Source organism: Xiphophorus hellerii, chromosome 22 (genome assembly GCF_003331165.1).
Source record: "Xiphophorus hellerii strain 12219 chromosome 22, Xiphophorus_hellerii-4.1, whole genome shotgun sequence".
NCBI classification, from domain to species: Eukaryota; Metazoa; Chordata; class Actinopteri; order Cyprinodontiformes; family Poeciliidae; genus Xiphophorus; species Xiphophorus hellerii.
In genome coordinates, this window is record NC_045693.1 from 14787356 (window position 1) to 14807896 (window position 20541).

Here is a 20541-nt window from a genome sequence, read left to right on the forward strand (position 1 = left end):
TAAATAATTATGCATTTTGTTTATTTTTCTTTTTTTAAGTTGGCTTTAAATTACATTTCTTTTTATTTGAGTATACTATTTTGTATAACTATACAGTTTTGGTTTTCTTATGTTGTAAATTTCCCCTTAATATACATTCTCCTATTCCTATATTTTTTTTATTTTAAATGTTTTACCTTGGTTTGAATCTGCATGCTTCCACTTAGCTTTAGTGTCGTTTAGAACACCTGAATTAATTAATTAATTTGGTTAATGAGCTTGTGCTTGAAGGGACACTCTGAAACTGCAACATGGGTTACAGTTTCTTGTTTCCCTTAAAACACTTGTCAAACTCAAGTCCGGACTGCTATAACTCTTTATATGGACATAGACTTCAATGGGACACATAAATGGGACCTTCAAGATAACAGTTGTGTGCTTAAATATTCTTTTATAAATCAAATGGAAGCAGTTTTTATCTGTATACTGCCATATTAGATCAAAATGAAAAGTTGTTTAATATTTACTAACTCCTCATCTTCTAATAATTCATATTTTAACAGTTTGTCAATGGCTTAGATTTATTGATACGTCCTGCCACAGCAGGACCTTTGGGGATTCATGATTCATGATTCATGATCTTGATGTGACTCCAAATTAAAAGGAGTTTGACACCCTCACCTTATTGAACAATACCATAGTTTACAAATTCATTTAGTATTTCCTCTGGTTATCTTTGTCAGATATTAAGGTTAGTTTGATTACCTGAAGTATTTAAGTGTGACCAAAAAAAACAAAAACAGAAGAAATCTGTCAGAAAGCAAATACTTGCATTGTTAATCCAAAACTACGAGATGTTTAAGATAAACAAAGGGCATTTAAACATTTTAATACAAAAAAAGAGAAAGGTTTACCATTTTAAAAATTTTAAGTCTCTGGCAATTATTTCTGATTTATTATCAACAGTCAGATTTTTATCAGGTCACAACATAGCTAATTTAAGATGTTGCTCCACAAAAAAGAATGTTAATATAATTTTCACTTTAGATTATGTTCGTGCATGCAGAATGACATTTATAAATCTGAGATCCTCCAAAGAGAAAACCTTTTTTTTATTTTACCCTCTATTCATTTGCATTCATTTCTAATTCATGCTGCAAAGACTCGGCCTTGTTACGATCTGTCTGTTTTTTCTGTCTCACATCACCATATTAAAAATATCTTCAAATGCTAATGGTCCATGCAAATGGATCCCTTATTTCATTTGTCTAATTGAAAACACACTAGCCAATTTTGAGCACCATTTGTCAATGACCTCCTGTGTCTCATTTGCTTGATGCTTTCCCACACATGTACGTTTTCCCCCCCCCGTCTCTTAGACGTTTTAATCAGTTTTGAGAGAAATAATTGCCCAGGTAGACGACTAAATATGGAGGCATTTCAATTAGGATATGTGTCTGGCTTCGGGCAAACTACTCCTCGCGGAGACTAATCAACTAAGACTGATTAACCTAACATTTTATTACCGCCTCAGAGAGCGCTTGTGTGTGTGTGTGTGTATGTGTTCATGTGTCAACATCTACTGTCGATTAAAATTCAGGCAAGTGAATGTCCAACATTATTTTTGGTACAGAGCTTCTCTTGGGGATTCTTTAAGCCATCATTTTCTCAAGCAGATGAGCCGTAAACAGTTTGGGCTAAAATAAGCTCAGTGACTTTTGCATTTGGAATCGAGCTGCCCTAACAGACCCGTTGGAGGTGGTGAGAGCGTCATGGGTGAGTCGGGGTTGGTGAGAATGGACATCTGAGAGGGTTTTCTGGTAAGCTCACCGCTGGCCTGCTAATTATAACACACAGTCTCTCAGTTTCCAAGTAAATTGGAGCAGTGCTTTCAGTCAACTGGCAACAGACTGCACAGACCTCATGCTGGATTAGCAGTGAAAGTGACAGCTGTCATATGGGGAGCTGGATGGAGATTCGCTTATTTACCCAACTTTCACAACCATCTGTATTTCCAATCGCAGATATGTTGTTGGTTCTGTGTGTCTCCATTTTATTTAAAGCAGACTAATGAGGTTGGTTTTAAATTCAGTTGAAATAAAGTATTTACACATAACCTCTGTTTAACTCAAACATTTGAGTTAATTGGACACAAACATGTTCATGTATTTCACAAAATAGATGGTATCATGAAGAAAGAACATCATGTGGAAATATTGAACAAACATCTCAAGACATCAGCCAGGATGTTAAAGCTCAGGCACAAGTTGATCTTTGAAATGGAGGATGATTTTAAACATAGTATTAAATTACCTCCAAAGAATCTTAAAGAAGACAAACTCAGTGTTTTGTTGTGGCCGTCACAAAGCAAAGGATCTCAATCAAAGAAAACATTTGTTTGTGTAGCTTCTCTTAGATTTTTTTGTAACAAAGGTTTGCTAGTTGAAGTTTAATGGTTAGTTAGTACCTTACAGCATTCCTGGTACCATAAAGTCTGAGCAAATATTTAGTAGTGAATGGAAAGTTTACTGCTTTCAAACTGTTATTGTTCAAATTTGTTGAGTCTGTGTGACACAGTGTTCTGTGATTAGTTGACAAGAGTAGCTCCCATCAACTAAGGACAGGAGCTACTCAGAGATTGTAATCTCTGGCTACAATCTGCTGTAGCCAGAGATTGTATTCTACACAACCTGCTTGTAATTAGAGGTAATTTGAACCACTCAATCATCTATCTGTCATCTCTAACCAACCAGCTCATTCTTGTTTGACATCAGCAAAGCATTTTCGCCCACACTACTGCATAATTTTTCTTTTATGGTAAATAAAATCCAGGGCATTGTTTCTCTATACAAATCAAACATATCATTATAGTTTTGCTTGTTTAAAACCAGTTTTTAGTTTTTCTTTTCAATTTTTTAAGACTGATAATGTCAACGACCCAGATGTGAAAGCAGCATCTTCTTTCCAATCTGAAAGGTTCAGCTCTGTGCAGTATTGCGTATGCACTACATGTTGCCCAGCTTTCACCTCCAGGCTGTGTGTCTGCGTGTGCACATGTGTCGATTTTACACTCAGGGGATATTGTCACATCTGCGAGTTTGCCCACAGTAGCTACTGCGTCAGATGCCTTGGATTTCTGTCGTCACTGTTTTACTCGCGTCCTTTTCCTAATCTTTGTCTTTTTCTTGTTCAAAAACCTCCATTATAGTTTTTTTCTTTCTGCTTTTCTCATCACTGCTGTTATGTTCAGCTCTGACTGTTGCATCTTGTCTCTCCTGTCCAAATGTTTCTTCTTGTCTCTTTCCTTAATTCGCTGCCTCGTTATTCTTTTGTTTTCTCCCATGTTTCCAGCCTCACACTACCTTGTTTCACCTCTTCAACTGCAAGTAGTACTCATCCCCTGTTTTCTCTTCTTAAATTTATCATCCTTTTCCTCCTTCCTCTTTCACTCATCCCCATCACTGACCCAATTAAGCTCGAGAGGGACACAGAGAGTAGCGGAGTGACGGAGCCGAGGCACGGAGTAGAGAGAGTTTCAGAGTCAGAATCTGGAAAATCAGAGAGTCTGAAAACAATTGCCACCAACCTGTCAGGACCCACACAGTGAACGGTCCAAACTTCACCTGGAAGCTAAACAACCTCTGACAGGCTGCTGGAGGCGGAGGAGGGAGTCCACATCCCCACCGGCTTTTTCTTTCTGCTCTGGAAAAGAAGAAACGAGGAGAATAATAATCTATTTTCAGTGAAAAATAAAGAGGGTGGGGATCCGTGCGGAGTTAGGATGGCTGGACACGGCACGTAGAGGAGGACTGAGAAACAAGGACAGCTCATTCCTTTTTGGAACCTATTTGTGGGGAGGGGGGTGTCCGAAGGTGGTCTTCACCCCCCGCAAGGCAAGAGTAAGATTTGTGTGAACAGGAAAGGAGGAAAGGATGCATCTGTTCTTCCGAGACAAGTGGGAGGTGGAGGGGCTGCAGACTGTGGGCATCCTCCTGGTGGTCTGCAGCTCCCTCAAACTGATGCACTTTCTGGGGCTTATCGACATCTCTGTGGCAGGTAAGGGAAGTGTTTAGGAAGGAGCAGAAAGCCTCGAGTTAGTCAAAATATTTAATGAGGTGATGGGACAGTGGGGAAACACTCTCAGCTGGCAGGAGGCAAGAATGCTGTGTGTGTGTCTGTGTGTGTGTCTATTTCTTTAGAGTTAAACATGACGTCTTGTCAGACCAATTTCCCACACTCATTCTGTGCTGATAATGTGTGGCTGGATGGTATTGGAGCATCTTCTACAAGAAGAATTTTTCTAGAAAACAACTAAATCTGGGCTTTACTTTGTACCGTTAATATAACTGAATTTATACCTATGAGGGAGTTATTTTCTAGTTCACTATGATAAAATTGTACATTTGAAGTTCTCAGATTTGTTTACACAATAGAAAACTACAATTTACTCTGGATTTCTGAATGAATTTTTATCAAAGTATTAAGAAAGGCTGTGTGTTTTTATTTATAAAGTTATAATAATAATATAGCAGTTATTATTATTAGTAGTAGTGGTAGCACTCATAGCAGCAGTAGAAGAATTTTAGTACAACCTTTTATTCATAATTAAATGTTATTAGTAAAAAATATTTTCAAATTATTTTAGTTATTTCAATTTTGTTTGAGTTCTAGGGCTAATTTCTTTACCCCATTATTTATTTATTTATTATTATGACATCTATTCATTATCTAAACATACTTGTCCTACCAGGGTTGCAGGTATTATTACTACTATATTTTAATAAAGTAAAAGACAATTCCAGTAGCCAAATTAGTTTACAATGTTTTTTTTTATAGGAACTAGTAATAATAATGATATTCGGAGAAAATAAATAAATATTTAACATATTTATTTATTTATAAATAAATAACAGAGATGCAAAGAGGTCTTGATTAGAAGCACCTACGTTATAAATATCTGGGAAGATCATGCTGAACTGATAATATGAATTCAGGCAATGTCTCTTAGCCAGAGTGCCACCAGGACACAAGACACAGCTTGCATGGCAGACTAAAGGCTTTCTGGTTGGAAGACTTGAGCATTTATCCAAAAATATCTTTTAAAAAAATCTACAACTCAAAATTCCTTTGCTTTCCTGGTTGTCTGTGTTGTTTTCTGTTTTCTGTCTGGTTTTCTTCTAATTTTGTTGAGTTAAAAACATAAATAAGTAGTCTTCATAGACTTCACACTTGAATCTTTTGTGGTTTGGTTTAATTATCCTGATACATCTTGGGTTTAGAAACACAATATTTGTACAAAATCTAGTATTGCCACCCCCCAAGAATGAAAAGGTGTCAAGACTACCCGCACTATTGAACCCAGTAGCACTACAACCAAAAAGCATAAGAAGGAAAACTTCTTTCATTTTACTTTGACTTGGAGCAGAATAAAATTATTTCAGGTGTCATTGTCAAAAAATAAAATGACATCAAAGGTAACTCTGCACAAATTCATCATGGTACTTTGGCAGCAAAAGAAATCAGACAGAACAGACTGACAGACAGAAAGAAAGACAGACAGAGGAGGTGGAGAGTAAGCTATGTTGCGCTGACAGAGGCTTTGATGATTCTTGCAAGTATTTTAGGCTCAATGCACCATGCAGAGTCAGCAGAGGCACAAAACCCATGAAACAAAAGTGTTTTTTGTTATTAGACTATTTCAAAGCTTCAGAACGATCACTGTTGCATTAACCAATGCATAAAAATCTTCATTGTGATATTCTTTCATCTTTTCCTTGTTCCAGCCTGCTGATTATAAGGTTATTAGTTTTCTATATTTATAATCATTTGCATGCATGAACTCCTTCAACTTACCTCTGAGGAACGCTGATTAATTTTTTAAGTCTCTGCTATTGATTTCTGTGACATGGTCTGTTTTTGGGTCCATGTAGAGAAAGATAAATTGCCTACCTGTATAAACAGCTTAAAGCACCAGGGTAGGGCCTGTGTTTAGGTAGTTGGATAGATGAGTCTGCCAGACATTGGACAATGTGTTCTGCCTACTTTGTTTGCAAATAATGCCACAACCACAGGCGAAGAAAGTGACAGTCCCTGGGGCTGCATGCTACAGGAAGACAATAGGATGACACATCATAGAGGCCGTGGTTCGGTTATTTTCACACCAGATGTCCTGTACTGTTCAAACCATTGGCTAGTCTTGGAAAAACACCAAAGTCATTGTGCGTATGGAAACTAAGATGCAGTAGTCAGTAGCTGGGCTTTGTGTGTAAAATTAAGTCCATGTTTTGCTGCTTTTTCCAGCTAACTTTGTGACGTTTGTTTGAGATTACTGTTAGGAAGTTTGAAATATTTTTTTTCTAGATTTGCAATGATACTACCCATGGTTATTTCAATGTAAATGAAATAATGTGTTTTTGGAAGAGTTTTGCCATCCAACAAAGGTCACACACTCCAACATGTCATTGGTCTGCCTATAGCTCTGTTTACAGAATACCTTCGCTATTTTTAATGTAATAAGTTTCTCATATTTATAGTTTTCTCAGAACTGCCTTAATTTTTTGCCAAGATCTTATAGAGATGATTGAAAAGTCAAACTGTTTTTCTCCAACATGTGTCAAAGATTGTAGATAGGGTTAAAGTCTGGACTCTGTTGGCCAATCCATTTGTGAACATTATTGTCTTGCACTATGCATGATGGGTGCATGCCTCCTTGCACCTCTCTTCTTACACTCTGGATCAGGGGAAGTTCTGGACTCATCAGACCACATGATGATCTTCAGCTGCTCCTGACTGCAATCTTTATTCTCCTTGATAAACTTAAAGATTTTTTCATTTAGTCTCACTGATCAATGATTTTATTCAGGCTACTTAATTTTTTTTGTCCCAATCTCTTGAGCTTGTTTGCAATATGGATGTGTTAATGCTCTTATGTTCAATAGTGAACATACCTGGGATTTCTGCTGGTGTTTTTGATTTTACCAAACATGTATGTGATCACCTATCACAGTCATTTGAGGTTTTGGTTTAACCACATTTCTTCCACAAACATGATGGTTCCCCAGCGTCTTTCTAGTTTTTAATAAAGTGTTGGACAGTTCTCCAGACAATTTTAATAGAAGAGATTCATATATTTCCCCCAACCATAGAATGTGCCTTTGAAGAAGGTTTTTAAGAAATGAGAAGCCACCTCCTGCATCGACTAGCGTTTAAATAATGCTAGCTGAAGCATAATCATCTATAATTACTCAATGGGAGCCTCTTACCTATTTACTTTGTTAAATCCAGGTGGTGATACTTTTTGACAGCCGTAAATATTGGGATGCAAATAGAAAATGGTCTCCCTTTGTTGAGCCAACCCAGAAGGCAATTACCTGTCTGAACAGCATGAACTAATTTGTTGCATTTTTTTTTGTTATATGTTGTGTGTGTTTTGGTTCTACAGGCATGTTGCTAGAGAAGTAAATAGACTCATGTCAGTGTACGTATCTAACCTCTGTGCTATGGTTGGTGATTGCAGGTAACCCCTCCACCAGTCAAAGCAAAAAAACCATAAAGCAGCGATTCCTCAAGCTGCTGCCGTGCTGCACGCCCTCGACCACTCCCTCAATCAGTGAAAGCAAGTGCTCCTTCACTCTCCATACATCTCTTTGCTTTTCTTCCAATAGCCTCTCTAGAAAGTTGACGTTAACATTTGTGTGGATGCTGTCATTATCACATTCAGTTAACGTAACACAAAGAAATGGAGAACCTCACAGTTTGAATTAAGCATAAACCCAGCAGGTTAATGTTACAATTTGTGTAGTGTGACATCTAAAAGTAGAAGATGTGTGTTTGTACTTAATAAACATAGTTAATATAAGGTATGTTTGTTTTACCTCTTTAAGTCTTTCACTTAAGCTTGAGTTCTTACGCTTTCTAAGCAAATTTGTGTGAAAGACGCTTCATGAAAACCGGGACTGTTGACATTGCCAGGTATTGGAAAGAATGCTTTGATGACCTTCTTAACCCAGTCACCTGGTCCTCCACAGAGGAGGCAGAAAATAAGACCTGGGAAGGTAAGGTAATATGACAGAGGTCATTGATTAAAAAAGCTCTCCAGTGCCCTTGTACCCTGAAAGCTCTGGACATTGTAAAAATGTTGTGATTTACAAGCATTTTTGGTGTTACAGTGGAGGATGGGATAACACTGACAGAGTGATTGACCAGGGTGGTGTTTCCAATTGTGCTGGAGAGCATGTTCCAGCAATTGTATCACAATACTTAACTCTCTTAAGTAAGCTTAGTGTGCAGAGTTTGAAAGAAGGCAGTAAATGATTCTCGAGTCTTGGACTCCAGAAGAAGAGTGGTTTTGTCCTGGCTGTTGAACAAATGCTATGGGGGTCTTAGGACATTTTGGTTGGTCAGTTCATGTGTGTTTTGTGGGAGTTGGTACTATAAGATCACAGAGAGTCTTGCAGTATGTTTATAACTAAGGTAAGTGGTGTGTCCTCACGTTTTTCTCCAAATCATATTTTTTCCCAGTGTGGATTGGTCTCCACCAGTGCTTCTCTTACTCTCCCTTCTGTTTGTGTCATTTATTTATGGGATCTCTGCAGCTGATATGGTCCCTTAAGCATCTTCAAACCAGGATTTTTACCATGTCCTGGAGCAGTTTGCAGCTCAGACTGATGCAGCTGGGATGAAAGTCTGCTCTTCTAAATCTGGGGCCATCATTCTAGACTGTAAAAAAGTAGATTACACCTGGAATTCAGTTTCTGTCTGAAGGGGTACCTTGATGTCTTTTTCAGAAGTGATGGTACGATGAAGTGGTAAATGAATAGATGGATCTTGGTCTCATCTTTTGTAATACAGGCCTGTCTATGTGCTAACTCTTACATATAGTCGCGAGATATTGATGACCAAAAGCAGGAGATCACAGCTAAAACTTAGCCTCCTCCATATGGTGGTCAGTCTCGGTGTCTGGGGTCATAAAGAGTGATGAAGAAGAAAATGGGATAAAAAGGGGTTGTTAAGCTAGATGAGAAGATAAAGTAGAATGAAAAGGGATCTTAGGAGAGTTGAGGAGAAAAAGGGGGATGAAAAGGTGTCTTAAAGAGAGACTAGGAGAAAATGGATTGAGGATCATAAAGGAGGAATGAGGAGGATGAGTGAAATAAAATTGAGTTGTAAAAAGTTTCAGGATGATGGGTGGGGAGAGAAGACAAGTAGAGAGGAAGTGAGAATGAATAGACAAGCTGCAAGCAGAGAAGGTTCAAGAGCACAAGACAGAGTACTGCTCGAGTGTATCAGCTATGAGTGGTCTTACCAAAATATGTGTTTTTTATTCTTAACCTATCTACATTCATACTGTAAACATTTGGGCTTTTATAGGCTGAAAAGCTAAAAAGAAGGTAAAATAACCGTTAAGTTTGTTTTATCCATATTAATGATCCATGTCCTTTACTTCACAAGCGCGTTTATCACAGTTCTGTAGGTTCAATCACATGAAATAGTCTTCCAGTGTCCTTCAGGCAAGTGAGAACAACAGTTGTTCCTGGAAACAGTATGTTTTACTGAACTTTCTGTTTTATTCTCATTCATTAATAAAACTTTTGTATTAGTCTTCTAGATTGTCCACAGGATGTACAGATTAACATTAGTGTACTTCTTGAAAAGTGGTTGGGGTGTGCTTGTGGATGGGATATGTATTACCAATGTTCGGGATGGTAACTAAAAAGTATGGTTTCCCTTTTATAACAATCTCTGCATATAAATTATTGAAAAATGTACTTTACTTAAATTTACTTCTGCCCAATGAATCTGAGTACTATGACATCTTTAGAATACATTTTAGAAATGTTTTGTGATTCCTGTTTTAAATGCAACAAGGTGTGTAAGCGAACCTAATCCCAATTAAGTTGCTCATCTGAACTCAAAATGTGATTATTTTCCCAGTACATGAATTTATATTGCAAATTTTCTTTGTTTCATTGAGTTTTCTCTCCTTTTTTAGTTGTGAAAATATATATTTTTTTGGTTTTGTTTAATGTTTAATTTACGTAGAACAAAAAGTGTAGCTGGATGTGATTATCTTTACATGATTTTGATATTACTAGTAAGATGACTTTCACTTCTTGAGGTTTGGATGTTGTCCTGATGGCATTTTTTTTCAGTGACTAACCCTTTTATGTCTCTTACAGACAGTATTGAAGATGACTTTGAGTTGTCCACTGTGTGCCATCGCCCTGAGAGCATGGACAAGCTGGAAGAGCAGACAAAGTTCACCAAGAAGGAGTTGCAGGTCCTCTACAGGGGCTTCAAAAATGTAGGTTTCCATTGTTCACTTATATTCTCAGCTACATTTAAATATGTTATTATTTTCATTTTCCTTTTGTTTTCCACTAGGAGTGTCCGAGTGGAGTGGTGAATGAGGAGAACTTTAAAAACATTTACTCCCAGTTCTTTCCTCAGGGAGGTGAGTTCCATTTTAGACAGTGCAATTTAAATTTTTATATTTCTACTAAAATAAACGTTCAACAAATAAATGTACACTGCTGCAAAATAATCTGACATTTATATTTTTCTGTTTTTGCTTTTTTGTCATGCCTAAATGTTTCAGGTGATCAAAAATAATATTAAGATCCGACAAAGATAACCTGAGTAAATACTGTTATGGCTCAACTCACAGGGCACAACAAGTACAAATGTACAGTATAAACTAAAGGTTCTAAGTAATTTATTTAAATCAAATGTAGTTAAAATAGAAGTTTCTAATATAACATATGAAAGTCAGTGAAATATGTTGTGTGACATTAATGACTGTAAACCATGTCTGTAAAAGTTGTGTTGTGCAAGCAAACTGAACTAAGGACCAAAAGGTCGCAGTGTACCATGTTGAGAAGTTAGTTTGTAATCAGGGTTTAAATAACTGAGACTCTTTAGGTCACTAGATCTTCCAAATGCATTTGCAATTTTAGAGACAAAAGGTAAATAGCCCAAACTAAAGAAAACAATACCTGCAAAGGTTGCAACAACATTAAAAATTTTATTAGTGGGAAAAGCTAGCCAAACCAACCTGGCCCCTAAATTTTAGAATTTGTTGTGCCACCAGTATTGGCAACTTCTGTCATCATAAATTTGAGAAAAACAATAATCACTTTCTGTATCGAAATTTTGGCCTATTTTTCTTTACAGAATGTGTTTAAATTTGTAACACAGGATGGCTTTTTGGGCTTGAACAGGCTATTTAAAGTCATGTCACAGTTTATCAATCTTAGATTATTACACTCCGACATCTTCATTTTTAAAATTTTTTTGGAACTTGTTAGACATGGACTTGCTGGTGTGCTTCTGATCTTGGTTCTGTCCCATGAACTGATGGCCCAATATGCTGATTCTAGATGTTTTGGTTAAAAGTTAAATAAAGGGTTCCATCAGCAAATCAGTCTCAGAATATCACATTATCACTACTATGTTTGACTGATTATCCTTTTCTGAAATGCTGTCTTGGTTTTATGCTAGATGTATTAGTGATGTGTGCCTTCCTAAGATTTTCAATGCAGATCATTTTATAGGCAAAATTGGTTTGTGTTGCTGTTTTTCCTTGAAAAAATGAAATTATTATTTGGAAACTGTATTATGTTTTTACTCAGCTCATCTTTGTACATAATGACATTTATCTGGTGGTCTTTAATATTCAGACTTTAAAAAATAAAAACAGAAGTCTGTAAGAGAAGCACTGAGTGGAAACTTCGACTTCTTTTTATCACAATAAAATAACTACTCTATATTTAACTCATAATAATCAGTTCTTCCTAACCGTAGTAGATGTTCTGCAGAGAAGCAAAGTGATTTATCATTTCATGATATTTAGTTTTATGAAATGTTAACCACTTGCCTCCAGTTGTATCTGAAATTATTTTTATATCTAGTCTATATTTGGCTCACTGCTAATCAGAGCCGTTCAAAGACTTCACGTTTCCGCTGCTCTCGGGTTACTCTTAGTCTCTCCCTTTGCAGATTCGAGTATGTATGCACATTTCCTGTTTGAAGCCTTCGACACCAACAAGAATGGCTCCGTTAGTTTTGAGGTGAGCTCTGGTCTTTGAACGGATCAAAGCAAATGTGGGCTCATCTGAAGTTTGACACAGCAGTGACAGTGAAACAAAGATGTATTATCCACCTCAACATCAGCCCACAGGGCAGAGAAAGTCATAAACAGTTTACCTCATCAATATGTCAGACCTTAAGCAGTTCCTAATTGATTAATTTTCTTTATCAGGACTTTGTTTTTGGTCTGTCCATCATCTTGAGAGGGACGATTAATGACCGGCTAAACTGGGCTTTTAATCTATATGACCTGAACAAGGATGGCTGCATTACCAAAGAGGTAACACACTCACATTAATTTGCAAACTGACAAGTTTTATTTTAATAGATTTGAATTTCAATATCTTTTCAGAATTTTGAACTTATCCCTTGTGTTAAGCATTTATTGCCTTCCAGCGTTAGAGATTTCTTTCGTCTTTCACTTATCCAAAATCGGGTCACAGAGGTAACAGGCAAAAAAAAAAAAAAAAAGAAACCTAGGAATTTCTCACCCAACTGGGAATCTCCAGCATATCCTGGGGGATCTCAGTGCATTTATTTCCAGGCCAGAAGCAATGAATGTTGAATCCAGTGATTTGGGGTTTCCCTTGGATCTCCCCTTTAGTGGGTGTCAGGTGTCTGAACCGCCTTAGCTGACTCATCTTGGTGTGGAGGAGAAGTGAATCTACTTTGAGCTTCCCTTAGTGAGTGCAACCACTCTATAGATGAAGATAATTCAGCCATTTGAATTTAGATTTTGTTGTTTCAGTCATAATCCAGATCTCATCACTTATAGATGAAGGTCAGAGTAAAGAGGTAAATCGAGAGCTTTTGGTTCTGCTGTTCTGCAGCATGACACAGGGCAGCAGCATCTGTGTTACTGCAGACAAGGCCTCAGTCTGTCTATTGATTTCCCTCTTCGTCCTAGCATCTCTCATGAACAAGACTCTCAAACTTCTCTTCTTGAGGCTGACCAGGAGGGAGTAGTCCACCTTTTCCTGTTTGAAAGCTATCACTTTGAGGTGAACTGCCCTCCCCCCGAATGAACTTTCCCTGGAAGGCTAAGAAGTGTAATCCCTCAGTAGCTGGAACATTCCCTTTGGTCCTCTTGTCTAAAAATCAGAACCCACACCTTGATTTTACCTCTTCAATGTTGTAGATTTTGTTCTGGCCCTTCAAGCAACATTGAAGACAACTGTCATAAAATAATATTGTTTTTTCCTACATCTCTAACACCTATGTGTTTTTTGACATTTGCAGGAAATGCTGGACATCATGAAGTCTATCTATGACATGATGGGAAAATACACGTACCCCAGTATGATGGACGATGCTCCAAGAGAACACGTGGAGAGCTTCTTTCAGGTTTAATTTATCAGTGTTTGTTTTGCTGTTATTTCCCATTCTGCATACTGCATATAGACATTCATTTGAAAATTAATATGTTTTCTTTCAGAAAATGGACCAGAATAGAGATGGGGTGGTCACCATAGATGAATTTATTGATTCATGTAAAAAGGTACAGACAAAACTTTTGTCTTTAGTTGCCTTCAGTTTTAACCACATGAGCATAAAGTGGTGTTTTTCTCTCTCTGCTCAGGATGAGAACATCATGCAGTCCATGGAGCTGTTTGACAATGTCATCTAAGGATCTGGACCAGTGAGGATACTGGCACCAGGGAGGGGAGTGGTGTTGGCGGAAAAGGCATCAGGACTGAAGAGATAGAACGAGTTTGTGAATGTTTGTGTGTCTGTGTGTGTGGCTGAGTGGGATACAGGCCTGAGCTTGTGTCGTCACTGAGAACTGTGAATCCTTTGGGCGCAGAGAGACCATCACCCTCCTCCTGGACTTCTAGTGGCATTTCTTCCAGCAATGATGGAGTTTCCATGACTCCCAGGCTAATCATAAAGAACCTTAATTAGTTTTATCCTTGAGCACAGACAAAGAATGCTTGCAGTGGACTTACAGCAACTAGCACACCCCCAGCTGTTTTATTTGAACTTTTATTTATTACTGTCTAGCGGGTCAGTTATCACAGCCTGCAAAGGCTGGACTCAGCTGGATCAAGTTTCCTTTAAAACCTTGATCTGAAATAACTTTCTCCCTTTGCCCTAATATGCTCGATATTTGGATTTGTGATTCTGATCTTGCCTCTGTTGCGCGCTGTGCGGGAACACGTCCCAGGAGCCGAGAGGAAACATAGATATGAGTCTGTGGCCACCTGGTGGACATGACAGAGAAAGACACTTCCTAATGGAGCGACCAACAAATTGAAGATCCCAGAGAGCCGAGATGAAAGCTAAACAAAAGTGTTGTTTTCCAAGAGAAACTGACTTCAGTATCGCATGATGATGTCACTAATATCTAATTGCATATTTAAAGAGATACTCCAAAGTCTGCTCGTCTGTCTGCTGTTCCTAGTCATTCACAGGTGCCTCACCCTCTGTGTGTGTGTGTGCGTGTGTGTTCATGTGTATCAGGAAGACATGCTGTATGTCTTACAGATGAGTCCCCGCAGTGGGTCGGCACCCATGTTTATTCATGGGTTAGACCAGGGGTGGGCAATCCTGGTCCTCGTGGGCCGGTGTCCTGCAACTCTTAGATATCTCCTGGTCCAACACACTTGAATCCAATAGCTGAATCACCTCCTAAGTGCAGTCAAGTTGTCCAGAGTCCTGCTAATGATCTCATTATTTGACTCAGGTGTGTTGAAGTAGAGATACATCTAAAAGTCGCAGGAGACCGGCCCTCGAGGCCCGGAGTTGCCTACCCCTGGGTTAGACTAATTTCTGGCCTTCCAAACTATCCAGTCCTAGCAGTAGTTGTCTGATGACTGTTGTAATGTTTTTAGCATTCCCAGTGGAATGACAATTAGCCAGTGCAATGTTGGAATAGCACTATAGTTGATCAGCTTTTGACCAGTCAAACCATGTCAGTGTAGGACTGCAAACCACAGTCATACTGGGCTTTCAAATTTCATTAAAGGGAAAATCAGTGTATCCAAGACAGTATGTGTGAAATTCTTATTACCTGAAATGTCATGTGGTTGTAGCAGGTTCTACCACTTCAAAATCATGTTTATTTTGAATATAAGGCTATTTAGCTTTTGCAGAGTTACAATATGATGAATATGGATGTTTTTTCCCCCCATGTCCGCCACATTTCCCTTTTCTTATTATCCATATTTCTGCCACCAAAGAGAAAATATTAGACATATGTTGAGTCTAATGGATATGAGACACTGTAATCGGTGAGGCAAAAGCACTTGGAGATAAAGGTATGCAGTTTGCCTGCTCACTGTCAATGTCTTTCAAGGTTGTGAACCTGCACGATAAGCTGTTATGAATATTTCTTTAAAAATGTTTACAGCTACCATATAATTTGCCTCTTTTTATACCAGAACATCACTGAGCTCTAAGACCTTGTTACCAGAGGCACTGAAACATTAATTCAGAGAACCTAACATGGAATAGCAATAATGTTTCCATTTCCACACAATCTCTCACTTCTTTCAAAGCAACTGCATTTTTTTATGATTTTCTTTCAAACATTCCTAAGTCTGTGGTGTAGTTTACACATGCAGTATTTTTTATTTTACTAGAAAAGTGTTTCAGCTCAGTTCTTAAGTTCCTGACTACAGTAAAACCTGTCTATACCCGCATGTACTGTGTCTAGAACAATGAAAAGTTACATGTTGTAATGATTGTCTGGTTAGCTAGCTGCTGGTTGCATTACATATTCAAAATGTGTATATTTTGTACAGAGATAATAAAAATCAGTTACTATGCAACATGGGATGAAATTTGAATTTCAAAGACTCCACATTCTTGTCTCTTTAAAATTTCATTACTGCGATTCATTCCTATATTCATTAAACTTTATAGTAAATAAAGGAAACTAAAATGTTCAAAATGCCCCATTTTCAGCGATAACAGATTGTATTACTGTAGAAAATCGTTCTTAGGCTAATTCTTTTTCTGTACAAAATCAACAGGAAATGAATCAGGCTATCCACACAATGCTGCCAACACTGTAACTACCTAGAGAATCAATCTATGTATTGTTTTCCCAGTTATTTGTTGGGATTTGAGGGTTTTTTAGAGATTTAACCACTTATGAAAACAGCAATTTCATTGTATTTGTAAGAAATTCAGAGCAAAAGCTTATTTTGGTGGTTAATGTCTTTTTTTTTCAGTTCACGTACCCATATAGACCCGTCAGTCTTTTCCACCAGGGAATATTAACCCATTGATAAAAATCTGGTGGTTGTTCTAAAGAGCTTTCTTTTATAGGCTTGCATAGAATTTTAAGTCACTTTTTTTCTCATTATAAATGTATATTAGCACAGTCATGTGTCCCATCTTATAAAATTGCATTACATTCTTACAGAAAAAAAACACATAAAAATAGCAATCATTTTATTGTATATATCCACTGAATTAGAATGCTATGGGTCTAAAATTTTGGAGACCTGTAAATTATAGTTATAGTGCTGATTGTTTTTTTTAAATCAAATGTGGTGAAATTCTATATTATGGTATTCAGGGGAAAATGACTGGAGAGAAATTTAGTGTCACAAGAAAATGGATTTCATAATTACATATCTTCCAATTAGTTACAGTATGAATTTGATCAAGTTGCAGAACCTTGCCAAGCATCTCAGAGGTAAGTGGGACAAACAGAAACACAAATAACAGAACAAGAGGATCCTTGTTTTTTTTTTCCCCGTTCTCTTTTATACAAATTCAACAAGCTTTCTTTACAAGCAATGATTACACTTTTCTGAATACAATTTACTCAATTACATTTTCAGCAAAATATGGACATAACTTTATTATATCTAATTACGTTATCTCAAGTAATATTTCAATTAGCAACCAGTGTAAAGGTGATAAGAAAACCAGGCTGTATACAATAGTGTGTATTTACATGGTATAAAATAAAATAAATAAAAAGTTCAAGAATTAGTTTTTTGTGTTTTAATTTGCTGCTGGGTATGATTAGACAGGAAATGGGCCGAGGAGGAGTCGAGGTCTCTGTATGAGGCCCCAACTCTGTGGGCCCCATTTAGTTTTAGTCTGCTCATGACCAAGAGCCTCGAAAAGTCTATAAATAACATTGTCAAATGAGGTGCATCTCTTCTTTTTCACTTTTGCTTCCTTTTATTGCCAGTTAAGACTTGTCATGTGATTAAACAGGCTTGTCCACAAAGGAGAAGGATTTACTTTGGCATTTTACGAAGTTCAGCCAGAACCCAAATGGCAAAAGTCAGAAGAGCAACGGATCCAGACTGGTGAGTTGCTGCCAATGGAGTAGGTACATAAAGTAGAAGTGTGCTGATACCGAGTGCTACCTAATGAGCAGAAAAATAAAATGTTTAGTTATAGTGACATTTATTGCACCATTGTGTTGTAGACATTTCTGCCTGAAAGCATACCTGTGTATAAGCCATTGCTGCAAGCAGACCGATGGCGATCTTGGCCCTTCTGGGTAGCATCATCCTCCTAGAGAACAGATAAAGGCCGGTGATTGCTGTCAGAGAGCCAATCCCCTAAAATATGAAGAAAAAGAATGAAAGGAAGATTAGCATATTACTGCATTAATTCACTGGCATTCAGTTTGAACTGAATTTGAAATGCACTAAAGACAACATACCAAAATTCTGTGGTCAAACTGCACTGTGGTGGGATTTTCAAAAATGTTCTTAAGCGCTGGATTGAAGGCCAATATGTCATCAGGAATCCATTTATCTGCCATCTTAGGGAATGAGTTATACACCAGGCCAGCATCCAAACCAGCAACAAAGGCACCTTCAAAACAAAAATATCAGCAAAACTATTACATATCTGACATGTTTGATGTTCAATCAAACTAGAGCTACAACAAAAACACATTTAGCTCCCAATTTGCATATATTCAAATTGCATTTACTGGAATCTCTTTTGCCAAACACCAAGCAGTACACAGAATTAAACAACCTAGTGAATAGTCAATAACATTTTGAAGCAGATTTATTCTGCGTCTGGCATTAAGGGAAAAAAACAACAAATAAAGTAACCTTTCCTTGCCACAGTTATCTCCTTCATAAGAGTATTTACTACACCTTCTTAAAATGTATTCACTGAACAGGTTCTGTTTTTTTAACCTTAGCACTGTTTTTAAGTAACACAATCGCTTGAAAGTACTTTGTTTTCCTCAATTGACATTTTTATTTAATGCATCACCTGAGAGAGCAGTTAGGAAGACCAGTCCACCCGTTCCCTTTGCAAACCTTCTGAGCTGCATGAGACGTTTAGAGTCTGCCATCTAGGAAGTAGATGAAATAAGAGGAAAAAAAAATATTATCCAACTTGGAATTATTTACAGTATATAGATCAAGACAAAGTTAAGATCAAAATCTAGATCAAAACTCTACCTTATTTGCAGGCAGCATCAGAGTAAACCCAGTCCAGAGACTAGCACAGTAGAGCACCAGGGCAGAACCCAGATGAGCACACAGACGGTACTGGCTGACCCGCGGGACATCGTGAGATTCAGACTTTTCCTCCAGCCCACTTTTTACCATGTACCAGCCCAGAAGGCCCTGGCGAGATTAACACGCTTCAATTATGAGACGACTTGCAAACCTCTGTGGAAAACTTTACTAACTGAATAAAAAAGACAATCTTTATCTTGATGTTAAAATAAATAAGTGATGTCTGACCTGAAAGAACACAAATCCACACAGCCCCAGCACTTTTCCCTTCATGGAACGTGTGAAGTATCCTTTTTTCCAGAAGTACGCGGCAGGCAGGATGTATGCTAGTCCAACAAGCCTGCCCCACATGCGATGACCCCACTCCATGTAGAAGATGAACTTGAACTCAGGCAGATTCATCTCATGGTTAAGGCTGAAAAATAAAACCTTCATTTAGTTATAGTTATAAAAAAGTAAGATTACATATTAAATCAAGCATAAGAGGAAAAAAAGCAATACATTTCTGCTTTGTTTTTTAAAAAAAAAAAAGATTCCAGTGCATCTTTAAACTGTTCTTATAATGTTAAAACAAGAAAAAGAAATAAGCCGTACATTTTGAACTCTGGAAACTGTTTGTACTTGGAAAACTCAGCCTCCCACTCGGCCTCAGACTGAGGTGGTTTCATCTCTCTCACCAGATGCCAGTCAACCATTGAGAGTCCAGACTCTGTTAGCCTGAACAATAAAAAAAACAACACAGACACACATCAGCACTTACTACATTTCAATGAATTACAAAACCAGTGACGATGGTTAAGTTACTTTTACCTTGTGACACCACCCAAGACCACCGCCCCAACCACGAGCCCACTGCAGCCGAGCAACCAGCGACCCACTATGCGGTTTGTTGCTGCGTTGGGTACAGATACTGCCGCTGGGGTGGAGGGCGGCCCTGCTTCTACAGTGATGGAGCTCTGGTTTCTCCTCACAAGCCATTGTCGCAGCTGCAGACGCTGATGCTGGAAATAAAGAAAAGAAAGCAAACATAGGCATGGCCCTTATATTACGATTTAATTTAATTTGAGGTGTCATTCAAGTTGTAAAGAAGCTACAACACAAGGTAGACTAGTTTCAAAGAATATTTCATGAATGAAATCTTTATTTCCCTCATATAAAAAGACCATTTAGTCTTACTACCAGGTTTTGTGAAGCTCACAGTGGTTTCATGGAAGCACTGGTAAAAAAAAAAAAAATCTGTTTTCTTTTTTTTGTTGCTTATTGCAGTTTTCATATTGACATGCATTTTCAAAAGTCTTCCTTTCAGAATATCCAGGGTTATTCAGAAAATACATCCAAGCAGGTGTAACGTCGCCAATGATATATATGATGCTTCCTTTCCACCTTAACAGTAACAACAATGTGGCTGAAGGTCAGTGATGCAACATCATAATGATGCGTGATTCCACAGCGTGACTGGTCAATATTAAGTTAATGTAAAGTGTGTCCAAGCTGCATTTTAGTAAAAACAGCCTGACTTCATAGATGCTTGTCGCGGATTTGTTGTTATTGCGACCTTTTCCTTTAACTAGTTAGGTTAGCTACAAATAGCAACTAACGTAGCTCAACTTACGCTGTTCTGTTGAAAACCCTTCCCAGCATGTCTGCAACCACAAAATATCGTAGTCCGTAACTTTGAGAGTAGCATTTTAGTTTTTTTGTGTGTTCCCTGAGCTCCTATGGTACTACAGTGCTGTCCTAAAGACGAACTGTTGCTGCAACAAGACTGGTTTGGTAATGCTGGTGGTGCGCATACCGGCTCAACTTTAACCCGCTGACGTCGACACACGTCACGTTGAAGTAATCAGGAAGTCAGGTTATTAAAAAAAAAACAAAGCAAAAAAAACCCTTCTTGAGTAAAATATATATATTCAGAAATTCTGATGGCGGATCCAAACTAAGTAGTGTTTAGTTTCATACTAGCGTATCTGTCATGGGCGGTGTCACACTAGACTAGTCACACTAAGCAGTGAGTGATCAG

General features: G+C 37.8%; 2 protein-coding genes across 6 annotated transcripts in view; one reads left to right on the forward strand and one right to left on the reverse strand.

The window, feature by feature from the left end:
* The window catches only part of LOC116712707 (Kv channel-interacting protein 2), a 97121-nt gene extending 81267 nt beyond the window's left edge, over positions 1–15854 (forward strand). For 3 of the 5 annotated variants that reach the window (XM_032552532.1, XM_032552531.1, XM_032552530.1), the window contains 7 exons: positions 10158–10282; positions 10363–10432; positions 11977–12047; positions 12239–12346; positions 13306–13410; positions 13502–13564; positions 13646–15854. In XM_032552532.1, the coding sequence (XP_032408423.1) occupies positions 10158–10282; positions 10363–10432; positions 11977–12047; positions 12239–12346; positions 13306–13410; positions 13502–13564; positions 13646–13693 (590 nt within the window). In that variant the 3' untranslated portion in view covers positions 13694–15854. Of the gene's footprint in view, positions 1–2987; positions 4036–7495; positions 7595–10157; positions 10283–10362; positions 10433–11976; positions 12048–12238; positions 12347–13305; positions 13411–13501; positions 13565–13645 lie in introns of those variants that run through there. The other 2 variants (XM_032552528.1, XM_032552529.1) reach the window with 2 other exon arrangements.
* An 899-nt stretch (positions 15855–16753) lies between these two features.
* cox15 (cytochrome c oxidase assembly homolog 15 (yeast)) lies at positions 16754–20329 on the reverse strand. The gene is made up of 9 exons (XM_032552523.1): positions 20134–20329; positions 19332–19522; positions 19116–19238; positions 18750–18936; positions 18462–18629; positions 18271–18352; positions 17702–17856; positions 17484–17597; positions 16754–17399 (listed from the first exon to the last, which is right to left on the reverse strand). Exons 1-9 carry the CDS (start codon positions 20206–20208, stop codon positions 17268–17270), a joined length of 1227 nt encoding a protein of 408 aa, XP_032408414.1. The 5' UTR covers positions 20209–20329; the 3' UTR covers positions 16754–17267.
* Between the last annotated feature and the right edge of the window lie 212 nt (positions 20330–20541).